The 18,688-nt window shown below is 39.7% G+C and overlaps 1 protein-coding gene across 2 annotated transcripts in view; it reads right to left on the reverse strand.

Moving 5' to 3' along the window:
• ALG9 (ALG9 alpha-1,2-mannosyltransferase) overlaps positions 1–18,688 on the reverse strand; it is a 113,264-nt gene that overhangs the window by 20,391 nt on the left and 74,185 nt on the right. For both annotated transcript variants that reach the window (XM_005215881.5, XM_024975743.2), the window contains exon 14: positions 9,321–9,451. In XM_005215881.5, the coding sequence (XP_005215938.1) occupies positions 9,321–9,451 (131 nt within the window). The remainder of the gene's footprint in view (positions 1–9,320; positions 9,452–18,688) is intronic.

Below are 18,688 nucleotides of genomic sequence, written 5' to 3' on the forward strand. Positions count from 1 at the left end.
GCTTAACCAGCTGGCTTCATGACTTAAAAGCAGACTCCAGGGGCGTCTCCTTCTCTCTGAGCACCCTGTACTTTTCTCTTAAAGTACCTAACAGGGCTGTAATTCTAGACTGATCTAGATGGTTATTTGTTTAATGCTAGCCTCCCCATTATGCTGTAGGGCTCAAGAGGACAGAGAGTTTGTGTTCACCGTCATATACACTTAAGATCCATCACAGTTCCTGGCACTGTTCAAAAATACCTGCTGATTAAGTGGGTGTCAGATGGCTAGAAAGACAGAGAGATGGATAAAGGAAGGAAAAAAATGATCTCAAAGTGAACTCTAAAGAAAGCAGATTTGTATTTCAGGGGCTTGGGCTTCCCTGGTGGCTCAGTGGTAAAGAATCTGCTTGCCAGTGCAGGAGACATGGGTTTGATCCCTGGTCTGGGGAGATCCCACATGCCGCAGAGCAGCTAAGTTCCACGTGCCACCACTACTGAGCCTGTGCTCTAGAGCCTGGGAGCTGCGACTACTGAGCCCACGTGTGCAACTACCGAAGCCTGTGCGCCCGAGAGCCTGTGCTCCACAAGAGGAGCCACTAAACTGAGACGCCTGCACGCTGCAACCGCAGAGCGGCCCCCACTCGCCGCAACTAGAGAAAAGCCCTCGCAGCAACAAAGACCCAGCACGGCCAAAAATACACAGATTTTTTAAAAATTAAAAATAATAAATTTCAGGGACTTAAAACATTTGAGAAACTAACCTGCTTACATTTCTAAAAAGATCATGTGTTGGTATGTCACAGGCTCATGAAAACCCTTCCTCAGGAAGAGCTAGATAACAGCTAGGCCTGCAGCCCACCTGATCTAGGGTCTAAGACATGAGTGACTATGACATGTGGATAGTGCCATTCTCCTCCCTGTTACATAAATTGCTAAAATACAAAAACCATTGTTTCATGAAGACAGAGGAAATGTAATAGCCCCATTTGAGAGGCTCAAAGACATCCCAGGGTCGAGTTCTCAAGGGCATTTCATGCACCACCTCAGAGGGGTATCTCTGAGGCACACCGCCTCCCACAGTACAGCCCAACTTAACTGGCCCAAAGTCAGCAACATCAGATGTCACAGTGCTGACAGTTACACACTGCTGTGGCAAAGGGCGCTGGAAGATCCTGCTGTTTTTGCAGTTGGGTCAGTACATACTAGGAATGGCTGAGGAAGAGAAATGTACAGAAAATCAGCATAACTTTGGAGCTTCAGGCAGCCTGCTAATTAATAGGAAGGCCTGATATTTATATAACGCTTTAGAATTTAAAAACACTTTCGTATTTCAGCTCTCCTTTAATCCTTCCAACATTCCCATAAAATACATAAAATATTATCTCTGTTTTACTGATGTGGAAGTGTGGGAACAGAGAGGAACAACAGCAAGTAACCAGGACTGAATGCACATGTCTTCTGACCTCCTGTTCTTTTCATTATACTTCACATACTTTCAAATAAACTTCCATTATGCTTTGCATATCTTCAAGAAATCTGTAACCAACAGATTTCTTTTTTTTTTTCTCAGCACACGGTCATGAAAAGAATGCCAGTTTAGGGAAATGAGTACAACTTATGGGAAATCGAAAACCTCTGAAGGCATTCTCCAGGGGTCTTCTCCTTTCCTCCACCTCCACTGGACGTGTGCTCGATGTTAAATGAAGCGGCACCAGGGACCAACAGGAGAGACAGGACGTACAGCGGGATAAGCTTAGGGTCCTGTCTCTCTGGCAAGTGCTGCTCAATGTGTGAAAGCTTCCGGTCAGGGAGCAGCCTAGCTAGAGAAAGAAAACCGTAACAGCAACTAGCACTGCATTTCTAATAGAACAGAGGAAAATATTAAACGCTTGATCAAGGCCACTGGAGAAAATTGTGGGCTTCTGGGATCCAAACTCTGGCCTGATCCTTTTCTGCAAAAATGTGTCTCCTGAGTCCATTCATCCTTTACAGCTGAGTTCACTTCCTCGTCACGGCTCATTGAGTCAAGCAGAATAGCCTCCCAGCTTGTTTGAATGCCTCCTACCGTCCCGCCTTCCAGTCCACCCCCCATAGTGGAGCCAGTGTAATCTTCAGATGTCATGTCCTCTTGGAATCTTCCTTGGTCTCACCCATTCTAGCCTTTTGGAGCTAACGCCACCCTCTCACGCCCCAGTAGCACCTCTCTGAACTATGGTGCATCTCCCCAGGTAAACTATAAATTCCCAAGGCAGTGGTCTTGTCTGCACACAGTCTATAAAGTCTTATATGCAGAAGACGGCCAACGAATGTCTATCAAACTGAGCCTATCATACAAATGTCTGTCAAACTATGCCTTATTTCTGCCCTTAAAATCTAGCTGCTTAGGGAAGCAGATGTTCAGTGGGGAGCAGCAAATAGTATCTCTGGGAAAGGCTCTCATGTTTCATGGGCTCCCAGTGTGTCCCCTGCTCCCAGTAACTGAGGAGAGTGCTGAACAGAGGGCCCTGGAGGAGCGATGCTTGGCCACATCACTGAGTGACAGTGTGGTCACCTCTGTCACTCTCTGCTCGCCACAAGGCAGGTGAGAAGGTGCCCAACACCTTCTGCTCTTCCCTCAGGAGATTTCCAGTTCTCCGGTGAGCAGTGTACAAGCATCAGGCTTCTTTGCCTTAAACAGGCTCTCAGTTCATGTCTACCAGCTGCTGGGCCCACGTGCTACCAGCTGCTGGGCCCATGTGCTACCAAAAGGGGAAATGGGAAGATGAGGAACTTTTCCCACTCCAATCCTTTAAGACCAAAAGGGAAAAAAAAAAAGTTGCTTCAAAAATACTCTCTTGCCCCATTCTGTGACCAAGGTACTGCTGGTCAGTATCCGTCACCCATTGCTTCCCTTTGTTAACAGGAAGGCTGTTAGGGAACTACTGACCCTCCTGGGCTGGAGATCTTTTCAGGCCCAGATCTCATGTCGTCATAGTTTCCTCAACTCAAAAATGAAGCCACGACAGTGACCTGCTCTCCAAATACTGTATCAAATAACAAGTCAGGCACCAAAAGAATATGTATGATGCAGAGAAATTCATACCTTTGCTGCTGCTTGAAAGGGAATTTCAAGTTCCCTCCTACTACTGTTCTGATTCTGACAATGTTTTTGAGTATCAGGTCATGATCCTATCATCTGTCATGGTCTCCCACTCCTTCAATGCCTACCCCCACTCCCTCCTTACTCACTTAAGGACATGATGATTGATCTTTTCTATTGTTTTCTTCATCTCTGTTTCATTTATTTCTGCTCTGATCTTTATGATTTCTTTCCTGCTAGTAACTTTGGGCTTTGTTCTTTCTCTAGTTGCTTTAGATGTAAGGTTAGGTTGTTTGAGATTCTTGTTTCCCAAGGCAAGATTGTATCACTATAAACTTCCCTCTGAGAACTGCTTTTGCTGCATCCCATAGGTTTTGCGTCATTATGTTTTCGTGGTCATTTGTCTCTAGGTATTTTCTGATTTCCTCTTTGATTTCTCCAGTGATTCATCAGTTGTTTATTAGCCTATTGTTTAGCCTTCATGTGCTTATGTTTTTAACAGTTTTTTTCTTGTAATTGATTTCTAATTTCACAGTGTTGTGGTTGGAAAAGATGACTGACATGATTTCAATTTTCCTGAATTTACTGAGGCTCGTTTTGTGGCCCAGAATGTGATCAACCCTGGAGAATATTCTGTGTGCACTTGAGAAGAATGTGTATTCAGCTGCTTTTGGATGGAATGCTCTATAAATATCAAGTAAGTCCATCTGGTCCATTAATGAAAGTGGGTGTTAAAAGTTCCGCACTATTATTGTGTTACTGTTGATTTCTCCTTTTATGGTTGTTATTAGGTTGGTGCAAACGTAATCATGGTTTTGGATCGTGAATTTTAAATAACTAGGCTCAAACACACACTTATTAATCAAAATAGGAACCATTACAATCAACACATTTCTGCCAATGAGAAATAAGTTTGCTTTTTCCTGTAGCATAAAAATCTGTTCTTCAGGATTTAATGAACTCTTAGAAAACATTTTCTGCATCCTGTTGGTTGTAGAAGCATTCTCCCTGCAAAAAATTGTCAAGATGCCAGTTGGTGAGAGGTCAGGTGAATATGGAGGATGAAGCGAAACTTTGAAGCCAAATTCATTCAATTTTTGAAGCACTGGTTGTGTGACCTATGGTCAGGCATTGTCATGGAGAAGAACTGGCCCTTTCTATTGACAAATGGTGGCTGGAGATGTTGCAGTTTTTGGTGTATCTCATTGATCTACTGAGCATACTTCTCAGATATAATGGCTTCCTTGGGATTCAGAAAGCTGTAGTGGATCAGACAGAAAGCAGACCCCCAAACAGTGACCATGACCTTTTTTGGTGCAAGTTTGTCTTGGGGAAGTGCTTTGGAGCTTCTTCTCAGTCCAGCCACTGAGCTGGTCATCACCAGTTGTCATATACAATCGACTTTTTGTCACATGTCACAATTCGATTGAGAAATGGTTTGCAGTTATTGCACAGAATAAAAAAAGATGACGATGACACTTCACAACAATGATTTTTTTGGATTTCCAGTCAGTTCATGAGGCACCCACTTATCAAGCTTTTTCACCCTTTTCAATTTGCTTCAAATGCCGAATGACCATAGAATGGTTGACACTGAGTTCTTCGGCAACTTCTCGTGTAGTTGTAAGAGCATTAGCTTCAATAATGGCTCTCAACTGTCATTATCAGCTTCTGATTGGTAAAGGCCAGCCACTAAGCTCCTCATCTTCGAGGCTCTCATCTCCTTTGCAAAAGTTCTTGAACCACCACAGCACTGGATGTTCATTAACAGTTCCTGGGCTAAATGTGTTGCTGATGTTGCAAGTTGTCTCTGCTTCTTTATAACCCATTTTGAACTCAAGAAAATCACCCAAATTTGCTTTTTGTCTAACAGTATACCCATAGTCTAAAATAAATATAAAATAAACAGCAAGTATTAAGTCATTAGCAAAAAAAAAAATGAAGAAATGTGCATTAAAATGATGTATAACTTAACCACATTTATTTATAATGTATTCCAATATCAAATGGCAAATTTCAACAATGCAAAAATCACAGTTACTTTTGCACCAACCTAAACAGTATTAATTTCTGCCTTTAAATTGAGGTGTTCCTATGTTTCGCATATATAGTTAAAACTGTTATAGCTGCTTCTTCTTGGATTGATCCTTTGATCACTATGTAGGGTTCTTCTTTGTCTTTTGTACTAGATCTTTATTTTAAAGTCTATTTTGTCTGCTATGATATTGCTACTCCAGCTTTTTTTTTTTTTTCCATTTTAATGGAATGCATTTTTCCATCCCCTCACTTTCAGTTCTGTACATGTCCCTTGATCTGAAGTGGGTCTCTTGTAGACAGCATATATGTGGACTTGTTTTCGTCATCCATTCAGCCAGTCTATGTCTTTTGGTTGGAGCCTTTAATCTGTTTCAGTTCAGTTCAGTCGCTCAGTCGTGTCCGACTCTGAGACCCCATGAACCACGGCACACCAGGCCTCCCTGTCCATCACCAACTTCTGCAGATTACCCAAACTCATGTCCATTGAGTCAGTGATGCCATCTAACCATCTCATCCTCTGTTGTCCCCTTCTCCTCCTGCCTTCAATCTTCCCCAACATCAGGGTCTTTTCAAATGAGTCAGCTCTTCGTATCAAGTGGCCAAAATATTGGAGTTTCAGCATCTTCAGTAGCATATTGGGCACCTGGGGAGTTCATCTTTCAGTGTCCTATCTTTTTGCCTTTTCATACTGTTCATGGAGTTCTCAAGTCAAGAATACTGAAGTGGTTTGCCATTCCCTTCTCCAGTGGACCACATTCTATCAGACCTCTCCACCATAACCCCTCTGTCTTGGGTGGCCCCACATGGCATGGCTTAGTTTCACTGAGTTAGACAAGCTGAGGTCCGTGTGATCAGATTGGCTAGTTGCCTGTGATTGTGGTTTCAGTCTGTCTGCCCTCTGATGCTCTCTCAGCACCTACCATCTTACTTGGGTTTCTCTTACCTTGGACGAGGGGTATCTCTTCATGGCTGCTCCCACAAAGCGCAGCCACTGCTCCTTACCTTGGATGTGGGGTAGCTCCTCTCGGCTGCTGCCCCTGAGCTTGGGTGTGGGGTAGCTCTTAAGGTAATTATCAATATCTATGTTCCTAGTGCCACTTTGTTAACTGCTTTGGATTTGTTTTTGTAGGTCTTTTTTCTTCCTTTCTTTTGTTCCCCTCACTTTGATTTGATGATTGACTTTCAGTGTTGTGTTTTGATTCCTTTGTGTGTGTGCGTGTGTGCGTGTGTGCGTGCATGTGTGTGTCTACTGTAGCTTTTCAGTTTGCAGTTACCAGAAGGCTTTGCTAGAGCAATCTATATATAAACAATACTGTTTTAACCTACTCATCTTTGAATACCAAATGCATTTCCAATATCCTGCATTTGTGCTCTCCTCTTCTCATAGTTTGATATCATATTTGTGTGCAGGTGATTTCTTACCTTTACTGTTTGTTTGCCTTTACTGGTGAATTTTTCCATTTGTAATTTTCTTGTTTCTAGTTGCGGCCTTTTTATCCCCAGAGAAGTTCCTTTAGACTTGGTTGCAGAGCTGTTTTGGTGGTGCTGAATTCTCTGAGTTTTTGCTTGTCTGTAAAGTTTTTGATTTCACCATCAAATCTGACAGTCTTTCTGGGTAGAGTATTCTTGGTTGTTGGTTCTTCCTTTTCATCACTTTAAATATATCCTGCCACTCCCTTCTGGTTTGCAAAGTTTCTGGTGAGAAATCAGCTGATAACCTTATGGGAGTTCCCCTGTGCATTATCTGGTACTCTTCCTTTGTTGCTTTTAATACTTTTTCTTTGTCTATAATGTTTACTAATTTGATCACTATGTGTCTCAGTGTGTTCTTCCTTGGGTTTATCCTGCCTAGGCCTCTCTGCATTTTCTAGACTTGGATAATTGTTTCCTTTCCCATGTTAGGAAAGTTTTCAGTTATTATATTATCTCTTCAAATATTTTCTTAGATATGTTCTCTTTCTCTTCTTCTTCTGTGATCCCTATAATGCAAATGTTGGTATATTTAATGTCATCCCAGAAGTCTTTTAAACTGTCATTTCTTTTCATTCTTTTTTCTTTATTCTATTCCACAGCAGTGATTTCTACCATTCTGTCTTCTAGGTCACTGATCTTCTTCTGCCTCAATTATTCTGCTACTGATTCCTTCTAGTGTATTCTTTATTTCAATTAGTATATTGTTCATCTCTGTTTGTTTTTTAGTTCTTCTATGTCTTAGTTAAACATTTCTTGTATCTTCTCAATCTTTGGCTCCATTCTTTTCCCAAGATCTTGGATCATCTTTACTATCATTATTCTTAAATTTTTTTTCAGGTAGATTGCCTATCTCCACTTTACTTAGTTGTTTGGGATTTTATCTTATTCCTTCATCTGGGACATATTCCTCTACCATCTCACTTTGTCTAACTTTTTGTGATTGTGATTTCCGTTCCACGGGCTGCAGGGTTGTAGTTCATCTAGTTTCTGCTGTCTGTCCTCTGGTGGATGAGACTGTCTTAAGAGGCTTGTGCAGGTTTCCTAGTTGGGGGGACTGGTACCTGCCTACTGGTGGGTGGAGCTGGGGCTTGTCCCTCTGGTGGGAAGGGCCATATCTGAGGGTGTGTTTATATCAGGCAGCTGTTTATTCAGGACAACTTTAAGCAGACTGTCTGCTGATGGATGGGGCTGTGTTCCCACCCTGTTGGTTGTCTGGCCCGAGAAGTCCCAGCACTGGAGCCTACAGGTTGTTGGGTGGGGCCGGGTCTTAGTTAGAAAATGGCAGCCTCCTAGAGGGCTCATGCCAATAAGCACTTGTCAGACCCATGCCACCAGTGTCCGTCTCTCCAGTGAGCCATAGCTATCCCCTGCCTCCATAGGAGACCCTCCAACACTAGCAGGTAAGTCTGACCCAGTCTCTTATGAGGTCCCTGCATTTTTCCCTGGATCTGGATGCCCATAACACCCTGTGTATGCCCTCCAAGAGGGGAGTTTCTGTTTCCCCCAGTGCTGTGGAATTTCTGTGCTCAAATACCACTGGTCTCCAAAGTCAGATTCTCTGGGGGCTCCTCCTCCTGCTGCTAGACCCCTGGGCTGGGCAGTCCAATGTGGGGCTTGGAAAGTTCACTTCTGTGGGAGAACTTCTATGGTATAATTATTTTCCAGTTTGTAGGTCGCCCAGCTGGTGTCTATGGGATTTGAGCTTATCGTGATAGTGCCCCTCCTGCCATCTCATTGTGGCTTCTTCTTGTCTTTGGTTGTAGGGTATCTTTTTGGTAGGTTTCAGCGATTCTTTTTGTCAGTGATTGTTTAGCAGTTAGTTATGACTTTGGTGTTTTCGTAAGAAGCGCTGAGCATATGCCCTCTACTCCACCATCTTGGTGCGTTTCTCCCTGCCATTTTTGCTTCAATCCCTCTAATCTCTCAAATTCTATGCCCCCACCACTCCACCAAAATTGCTTTTATCAACTGTCAAATCCAATAGACAGTTGTTATTCTTCACCTTATTTATCAGTAGGTTCTGATCATTCTGTCTTCCTGAAAATATTTTCTTCCCTGTTTCTGAGTTCCAAATCTGCCTCTCAAGACCTGGTCCTTCACCCTTTGGTTTTTACTTGACCTCTTGGATCCTGGGCTTTGCCTATGAGACCTCCTTGGAGCTCCTTCAGCTTTAATCTCCTTGAACTTCAACTGTCTGTCTACCTGGACCTGGGCCCACAGACAACCTATACCTTCTAATTCTTTCCCATTCATTACTGCTTTACCTGAACGTCCTGACTCCCCTCTTATCATGAATTCTGAGGCCTTTCTGAAGAGCTAGTCAAGGTCTAGTCTATTTGGTTTCTTTACTTAAGATGTAGTAAGGCCTGGCCTCATCTCTGACTGAGCCAAAAATAATCGATATGAATTTCTAGCTCCACAAAGAACATAGTCAATCTTCCTAACAGTATTAGAAAACTCTGGTTAAGAAAGCTGAAGTTTATTGTCAAAAATACTCAATGTCAAACATTTTGTGTCTTCTTCAGTGGATCTATCTGTTTATAGATTCTTTTATTTGGATGATACCAGAATATACTTTGCGTTCTGATGCCTAGAAAAGGACAGCACTCTTTTAGATTTCTCAGGGAACTGGACACAGATAAAATAAAATGGATACTAGAGTTAGCCCAGGACTGGAAGTTATTCAATCCCAGATTCCAACTTTCATCCTTATTAGTCCTAGTACATTGCTTAGGATTAAAGCCACATACCTAGAAGCATCAAGGAATGGTCTGTAGGCCAAGTTGATCCATTCTTCTCTATTGGATGAATATTTTGGCTCCCGGGGTGTTTCTCTCATGGTGTCCAAATCCACTAAATAATGGCATTTACTGATGTCAATCTGCAATGGAGAAAGATGAACTCTTATCAGGAATTGCAAAGGTCCTTTCAGGGTAAGAAAGATAAATTGTAACCCTAAGAATTCAGGCAGGGTTTTAGAAGCACAAACATCAAAGTCCTCAGATGTTATCAGTGCTCTCTTCGCTCAGATAAGAGTGCTGGGTGTTAGGGTATTATTTAGGCTCCTGGGGGAGGGAGGAGACATCAACTCACCCAGCCAAATATACATGTAGGCTCTGGGAGTTTTGACTCCAGTTTGGGCATGAAGTCTCTCTAGTCTCACAAACACTTTTGAAGCTAGCAAGAGTCCACAACCTACTCAAAAAACTTTCTTTTGTGGCTCACTACTGCTCCCTTCCAAACTATCACCTTTTGTTTCAGAGATTGAGAGGCCTGATCAAACAAAAATGTTAATGTGTGAGAAGCCCCGTCTCTGCTGACAGAGAGCCAGCAGGGTCACCGTATACCTCATAAGTAGTTCAAAGACATCATGCACATTGTTTCCTTCAAACTTCAACAGAACTGACAGAGACACAAGGACTGTCCCTGCAGAAAAGATCAGTAAAGCAGATACAAGGACTGCAAGAGTAGAGATTATGAAATGTATATAGTAACTATTGGCAAAACTAGAGTCATCCAGTTGCTCACAATACGGATACATCAGAGGACCACTCGTACTCATAAGAAATTATTAATGCATTTAATTTAAAACCATGTTGGTACTGTGCTTCTCACAAAATTGATTAATTCAACTGAACATGCTACAAAATCTGTAGGATACTTTTGCAGTTAAATGGTTCATCTCAAACTATTCTTCCTCTCATCTCAAAGCCAGGGGAGAAATTTTTAAGCCTTTTTAATAATAATAATAATCAAAAATCTGTAGACTTAAAAAAAATTCAATACACACACACTAATGTTCATAGCAACACTATTTAAAACAGCCCAAACATGGAAGCACCTAAGTGTTCATCAACAGATGAAGCGATAAAGAAGATGTTGTATATCATTCAACCATAAATAAGAATGACATAGTGCCATTTGCAGCAATATGGATGGACCCAGAGATTATCACAAGTGAAGTAAGTCAGAAAAAGATGAATATTATATGATATCATTTACATGTGGAATCTAAAGAATACTAATGAACTTATTTACAAACCAGAAATAGGCTCACAGACATAGAAAACAAATGTATGGTTTATAAAGGAAGAAGGGTGGCAGAGGGATAAATTAGGAGAATGTGACTAACAGGTACACACTACTATATATAAGATAAACAACAAGGATTTATTGCATAGCATAGGGAACTATATGCAGTATCTTATAATAATCTATAATGTGAAAGATTCTGAAAAGAATGTGTGTGTATGTCTGTGTGTGAATCACCTGCTGTATACCCAAAGTAGAAGTCGCTCAGTCACGTCTGACTCTTTGCGACCCCATGGACTATACAGTCCATAGAATGCTCCAGGCCAGAATACTGGAGTAGGTAGCCAGTCCCTTCTCCAGGGAATCTTCCCAACCCAGGGATCAAATCCAGGTCTCCCTCATTGCAGGCAGATTCTTTACCAGCTGAGTCACCAGAGAAGCCAGTATACCCCAAACTAGTACAATATTGTAAATCAACCACAGTTCAAAATCATATAATACACAAGTTTCTATGATGTTAAATAAAAGCCCAAAGATGGAGAACATCACTGTGACATGATTTATAATAAATATTCTTGGGGGGTCTTTTTCCAAGGTTTCTGACTGGCAGCTCCTAAAACCCTGGTAATTTCCTAGGCAATAAGAGCAATGGGAGCATTTTTTTGTTAAAATGTTTATACTCTTATCCTCAGTTCCTGATATCTCTTCAAAGCAATAATGGTGAGTGGAATGTCTTGTTATTCATAGGTAGCCCCTGTGTACCACAACTGAGCTTAGGTTAATGGGGTGACTTTTGGAAATCCCCTAAAGATGGCAGGGATGCTGGTCACCAGATGAACTAACCATATGAATAGAATGTTGGTCTTTCCAGTCACCAGGGGAGGGGTAAAGGGCTGGAGACAGCCAGTGATTTAATTAATCATTCCTGTGTCAGGACGCCTCCATAAAACCCTGAAAATCCAGGTTTAGAAAACTTCCAGGTTGGTGAACGCTTGGAGATTTGGGAAGGGTGCTGAACGTGGAAAGAGCATGAAGACCCGAACTCTTCCCTCCTATCTTGCCCTATTCATCTCTTCCATCTGGCTGTTCCTGAATTATACCCTTTTATAACAAACCAGTTCTCTAGTAAGTAAAATGTTTCTCTGTGTGTGATACTCTAGCAAATTAATCAAACCCTAGGAGAGGGTCGTGGGAGACTCTGCTTTACACCCAGTCAATCAGAATTACAAGGAACAACCTGGACTTACAACCAGTACCTGAAGTCCAGGAAGGGGGTCATGGCCCCAGTCTGTCACCAGCCAGTCAGAAACAGGTACCAACCTGGGCTTGAGATTGGCATCTGATGTAGGCAAGAGAAGCGGGCAGTCTTGTAGGACTAAGCCCTCAATCTGTGGAGTCGGATGCTGTCTCTGGGTAGACAGCATGAGAGTTGCATTGAGTTGTAGGATGCCCAGATGGTGTCTGAGAATTGTTGTTACTGTGGGGAACCCCCCCAACCCCCAACATTAGAAATCAGTCCCAGAACCCTCTTAATTACTAATGTAGTCAGTTAAAGGAAAGTATATCTCAAGGGAAGGAAACTACTAATTTTCAGTGTTTTTTTTACATGCAAGTATGTTACACATATCATTTTTGAAATCATTATATAAAGGCCTATAGAGGAATTATTAATTTGTATTTTATAAATGAGGAATCCAAGACTCAGAGACAAATTATATAACTTCATTTTTTTCAAGATCTATATTAAGCCCCTACAATATACTAGGCATTAATAAGTTAGTGCTAACGATATAGAAATAAATAACAAATAAACAAATAATAAGTTCTCACCCTAAAAAGATATATAATCCTCACCAAAATGACAAAAGTTTACAGTAGAGCCATGTGGGTATTTAGCTGTTTCAGTTGTGTCTGACTCTTTGTGACCCCATGGGACTGCAGCCCACCAGGCTCCTCTGTCCATGGGGATTCTCCAGGCAAGATACTAGAGTGGGTTGCCGTGCTCTCGTCCAAGAGATCTTCCCAACCTATGGGTCGAACCCAGGTCTCCCTAATTGCAGGTGGATTCTTTACTGTCTGAGCCACCAGGGAAGCCCAGTAGAGCCATACTGGACTCAAGTCAGTGTGACTGCCAATGTCATACATCAACTGCCCAAAATGACCGAATGAGAGGCAAAGTACTCTCAGGACCTCATCTAAATGTTGCTTAAAAATTACAACCAAAAAAGAGTTGTCCAAGAATGCCAGGTTTCAGCTAAGATAAAGACCATTTGAAATACAATTAGATCTATAGCAAATCTCATATTTCAACCTTGATGAAGGGTTGAAAGCTTTTCCTTTGGAAGCAGGAATAAGTCGAGGCCACTTGTTATCATTACTCTATTCAACACTTCACTAGAGATTCTAGTCAGCAGCAAAAGACGAAAGGAAAAAACAAATGGTAGAAGAAATGAAAAGAAAAACACTCATTTATTCATCACAATGATATGATTGGTATACATAAAATCCAAAAGAGTCAACAGAAAAATGTTTGGAATTAAGAGAGTTTATCAAACTTCAAACTATTTATAGAATGTAAAATCAACATCATATATTCCTACATAACAGCAGTAAACAACATATTAAATTATACTGAAAAAATTACATATTTTCAAATTATATTATAAAAGTACCATTCACAAGGATTTGAAAACATGTGGCTTGAAATAAACCTAACAAAATATGGGCAAGGCCTCCATTAAAAATTATAGAATTTTATTGACAAGTGTCTATCAACTGATGAATTTATAATGTGGTATATTCATATAATTAAAATGTGGTCTAAAATGCAGTGGTATATCACTTTCTTAAAAAGGATACATACTACAACAAAGATGAACCTTGAAAACATTATATTAAGTGAAAGAGACACAAAAGACCATTCTTGTGTAACTCCATTTATAAGAAATGTCCAGAAGAGGCAAATACATTAAGATAGAAAGCAGATTAGTGGTTGCTAAGGATTGGGGGAGTTAATGGGTATGGGTATTTTTTCTGCAGTGGGTTGGGGGAGGGGCAATGAAATGTTCTGAAACACTATGAACATACTGAAAGTCACTGAAAAAGTTCTGGAGATAAGAGAGTGGTAATGACTGCATAACAGTATGGATGTTCTTAATGCAACTGAATTATATACCTAAAAATGATTAAAATGGTAAATTGGATAATCAAAAATAATTGAAATGATGAATTTTATCTCAAAAAATTTTAGTAAACCATAAAGTAGACCTTTAAGATAAACCTTATTTCTAGGTTAAAGACTCACTATTATAAAGCTGTGAATTCTAAATAAATTGATTGAGAGATTAAATGCAATCTCAATAAAAATGCCAATAGACTTTTTTGATGAAATTGACAAACTGATTCTAAAATATATTTGGGAATGCAAAGGACAAGGACAGTCCAGGAACTCGTGGAAAAGAACAAGGTGGGTACTTGTTATGGTAATTAAGACAACGAGGTATTAGTGCTGGATTAGAACAGACCACCAAATAAAACAGCTTACAGACACACATGGACCCTAATCTATGATACAAGTGACACCTTAGAGCAGTGGGAAGAGTATGGTGTCTTCACTAATGCATGCTGGGACAACTGAATATCCATTGGAGGGGAAATGAAATTGGACTTCTGCGCACAATAAATAAACAACAAGGACCTACTGTATAGCTTAGAGAACTGTATTCAATATTCCATGATAAACCAGAATGGAAAAGAGTATTTTTTAAAAAGAATGTATATATGAATATATATAACTGAATCACTTTGCTGTATAGTAGAAATTAACACATTGTAAAATAAACTATACTTCAGTGAAAAAACACTGATAAAGTAAAAAAATCTACTTCAAATGGATTACAGAACTAAATGTGAAAAGCAAAACTCTTGGAAGATAATATGGGAGACTACTGTCAAAATCTAACGCATGGCAAAAGTTCTTTTAGACAAGCACAAAAAGTATTAACTATAAAAGAAATGATGGATAAATTTGATTATGTTAAAATTGGGAATATCCATTCATCAAAGATACCATTAAGAGAGTGAAGCGATGAGCCAAAGAATGAGAGAAGATATATGCAATATATTAACAATCAAGCACTCATGTCTAAAATATATAAAGAACACCTACCAATCAATAAGACAAAAAATGGACTGTCCAACAGAAAAATGGGCAAATAATTCGAATAGGTACTTCAGAAGAAGAAATCAAAGTGGCCAAAACCAAAAAGTTTTCAACTGCATTAGTAACCAAGGAAATGCCAATCAAAATTACATGAAAAATTGCAGTACCAAGTACTGACCAGAATGTGGAGCGATTCTTATACATTGCTAGCAGGAGATTAAGTTGGTACAAAATTTTCAGAAAAGAATTTGGCAGAATCTGCTAAAATTGAACATATGCATTTCTTATGATCCAAAAATTCTACTCCTAGGTATTAGAATGAACCATATGGAATCACTAATACGTGACTGATTTACAAAAAAAAAAAAAAGGTAATTTCACATGGTTCAAGCTAATGTATATCCAACAGGAATGCATGCACCAAAAGATAAGTTCAAGAATATTCGAAGTGGCATTATTTACAGCTGGCCCAGATGGGAAACAACCAAAAAATGATCAACAGTAAAACAATAGTGATATAGCCATACAATGAAATCTATACTGTAATAAAAGAGAACAAACTACACTACACTCATCAACATGTGGTTACAAACAAATGTTAAGCAAAAGGATCAAGACATAAAAATGCAGTATGATTCCATGTATATGAGGTTCAAAAACAGGCAAAACTAATTTAAGTTGTTTAGGAATGCTTACAAAAGCAGTAAATCTAAAGAGAAAAGCAAGACCATTTTTATTATAAGCAAAAGAGGGAATGGGGTAGTGATCAAAGGAATTACTCGGGGAACTTCTGGGTGCTGATAATGTTCTAGTATTTGACCTGGGTGATGATTACACAGGTAGTTGCTCTATTATTATTGTATTATTACTAATTTAATGTACATTTATGTTTTGTGCACATTTAGGCTTATAGGTTATACAAAACTTAAGGTTTGAAAAAGTGCATATAAAAACAACTTGGTCATCTCTGGCTTGCAGCAAACTCTGTTCTTCCCCAACCTCTAACTCACAGTACTGTTCTCATTCTCTCTCAGCATTATTTATATGTAAAAAGACTTCAAGTCTCACATCTGTCTCTACATATGGCTATTCCTCCAGGGGAGAGAAAGCACACTGCGAATTGACGTCAGACCCAATTCCATTCCACATAACTCTCTAAAAATGATCCTTTGCATAAACATTCCAGGAAGCAGCCTTTTTGGTCTGAACACCCACTCTGTAGCTCCCAGGGATTTTAAAAACATGAAACAAGTTTTTTAAAGCTTTACAAGTGCCATGCCTCTGTAATCAAATAGAACCGGCAAGGGGTAAAGATTCACAGTCTCAAGTCTAGACCTCCTTTGGTGAGGGAGCTCTGAGTTTGACATTTCAATACTTGAGCTCAGCCTGGCTTTTTCTGGCCAGGCATGCTACAGGTCTGATTATTTAGCTTTGGTGCTGGACACATGGTTTACCAGAGATATGGACAGTAACTAGTTAACACCCAACTATACCAGTTAGCTTTAGACTTCACTCATCACACCATCCATAAGCAAATTGCATTTAAAGTTTTTAGAAAGATACCAAGGCAAAAACTGTATTAATTGAAATACTAACCCATTAAAAAGAGAAATGTAACCTCTTTTCATCTATTCTGGAAAGCAGCTGATGAATATTCTTTTTTTTATAGCAATCAGTTACCGAACAACTGCAATACACCAGGACAAAGGTCTCTGGCAAAAAATGATTAGGTGTGATCAAGGGTAGTTTCTCTAGTAGAAAAGAAATAAGGCAGCTAAAAAAGGAGACCAAAATAAAAAGGCAACCTATGGAAAGAGAAAAAAATATCTGCAAACCATCTATCTGGTAAAGGATTAATATCCTCAATGTATAAGGAACTCGTAGAACTCAACAGCCAAAAAGCCAAATAAATATGATTTAAAATGGGCAAAGGGCCTGAACAGACACTTTTCCAAAGAAGACACACAAATGGCCAACAGGTATGTGAAAAGGTGCTCAGTATCACCAATCATCAAGGAAATGCAAATCAAAACCACAATGAGATGGCAACCTCATACCTGACAGAATGGCCATCATCAAAAAGAAAAGAGATAAGTACTGGCAAGTATGTGGAGAAAAGAGAGAAACCCTGCACTGTTAGTAGGAATGGGAACTGGCACAGCCATTATGGAAAACAGTATGGAGTTTCCTCAAAAAAATCAAAAATAAAACTACCATATGATTCAGTAATCCGACTTTTGGTATGGACCTGAAAGAAATGCAATCACCAACGTGAAGCGATATCTGCACCCCGGATGCTCACTGCAGCATCATTCACAATTGCCAACACATGAAACGAGCTAAGCATCTGTCACAGGATGAAATGTGGGATGGATAGCTAGCTTGCTCTCTCTCACTCTACCTGACACACGCGCGTGCATACACACAAAAACGAATATTATTCAGCCATAGAAAGAAGGAAATACTGCTATTTGTGACAACATGGATGAACCCTGAGGGCATTATGCTAAGTGAAATAAGTCAGACACAGAAAGACAAGTATATCCTGTATAGACAAGTATATGACTTCACTCAGGTATAGAATCCCAAAGTCAAACTCACAGAAACAAAGTAGAATGGGGGTTACGAAGGGGCTGGGGGAAACGGAGAGATGTTGGTCAAAGGCACAAAATTCAGTTACAGACGCCTAAGTTTTACAGATCTAGTGTAGAGCATGGGAACCACGGTTAAAACAATACAGTGTTGTATACTTGAAATCACCTAAGAGACGACCTTAAATACTCTCACCACAAAAGGTGATGGATGTATTAACTAACTTACTGTGGTAATCATTTCACAATATATACATACATGAAATCTTCACATTTTACACCTTAAACTTGGACTTCCCATGTGGTTCTAATGGTAAAGAACCTGCCTGCCTACAGGAGATGTGAGAGACGTGGGTTTGATCCCTGGGTGGGGAAGATCCCCTGGAGGAGGGCATGGAAACCCATGGACAGAGGAGTCTGATGGGCTACAGTCCACAGGGAGGCAAAGAGTCAGACATGACTGAAGTGACTTAGCACACATACCTTAAACTTACATAATGTCATTTGTCAATTATATCTCAATAAAGCTGGAAAAAAATTATATTTAAAAAATTAGAAGAGGAACTCTAAGTCAAAAGCCTAGATTCTGGTCTGGGCTCCATAAAAACTAGCTTGGTGATTCACATTCATTTAAGTTTTTTATACTTTACTTTCTTCTGTAAAAAATAAGGATAATACCATTTGGCTCAAAAGCTGTAATGAGGATTAAATGAGATGATTCATTTAAGTAAAACTTGCAAACTATAAAACACTACTATGCAAATAGCTATAATATTAGAAGGAAGTCTAATTCTGTGAAAAGTGAGAACTTGACTAATATAAGAGAACCTTGGAGCATTAGAGCCCAGTAAGATGAATTATTCTTGTCTTCAACCTAGATTGATATTTATTGTCAAGTCATGTCCAACGTGTAGGACACAACAGTTATAATATTAACTACTCACAGTCCTTGATTAGCAATGAATTGGCAGCATCTGCTAAATGATATCAAAATGAATCTTCTGAGCGCACAGAAATAGAAAACAAACTTATGGTTACCAAAGGGAAGAGGGAGAGGGGAGACACAAATTAGGAGTTTTGGATTAACAACTATAAACTACTACATATAAAATACATAAGCAACAAGGATTTACTGTATAGCACAGGGAATTATATCTATTATCTTGTAATAACCTAAAATGGACTATAATTTGCCAAGTCCTGAATAAGTATGCTGTACAACTGAAATATAATGCAATAGTATAAATCAAATGCATTTCAATTTTTTAAAAAACTGGAAAAATCAATCTCCTGGGCATCATCAAAGCCTTTATTAAGTACCTATAGTTAGGTG

The sequence above is a fragment of the Bos taurus genome, chromosome 15, assembly GCF_002263795.3.
Source record: "Bos taurus isolate L1 Dominette 01449 registration number 42190680 breed Hereford chromosome 15, ARS-UCD2.0, whole genome shotgun sequence".
Classification (NCBI taxonomy): domain Eukaryota; kingdom Metazoa; phylum Chordata; class Mammalia; order Artiodactyla; family Bovidae; genus Bos; species Bos taurus.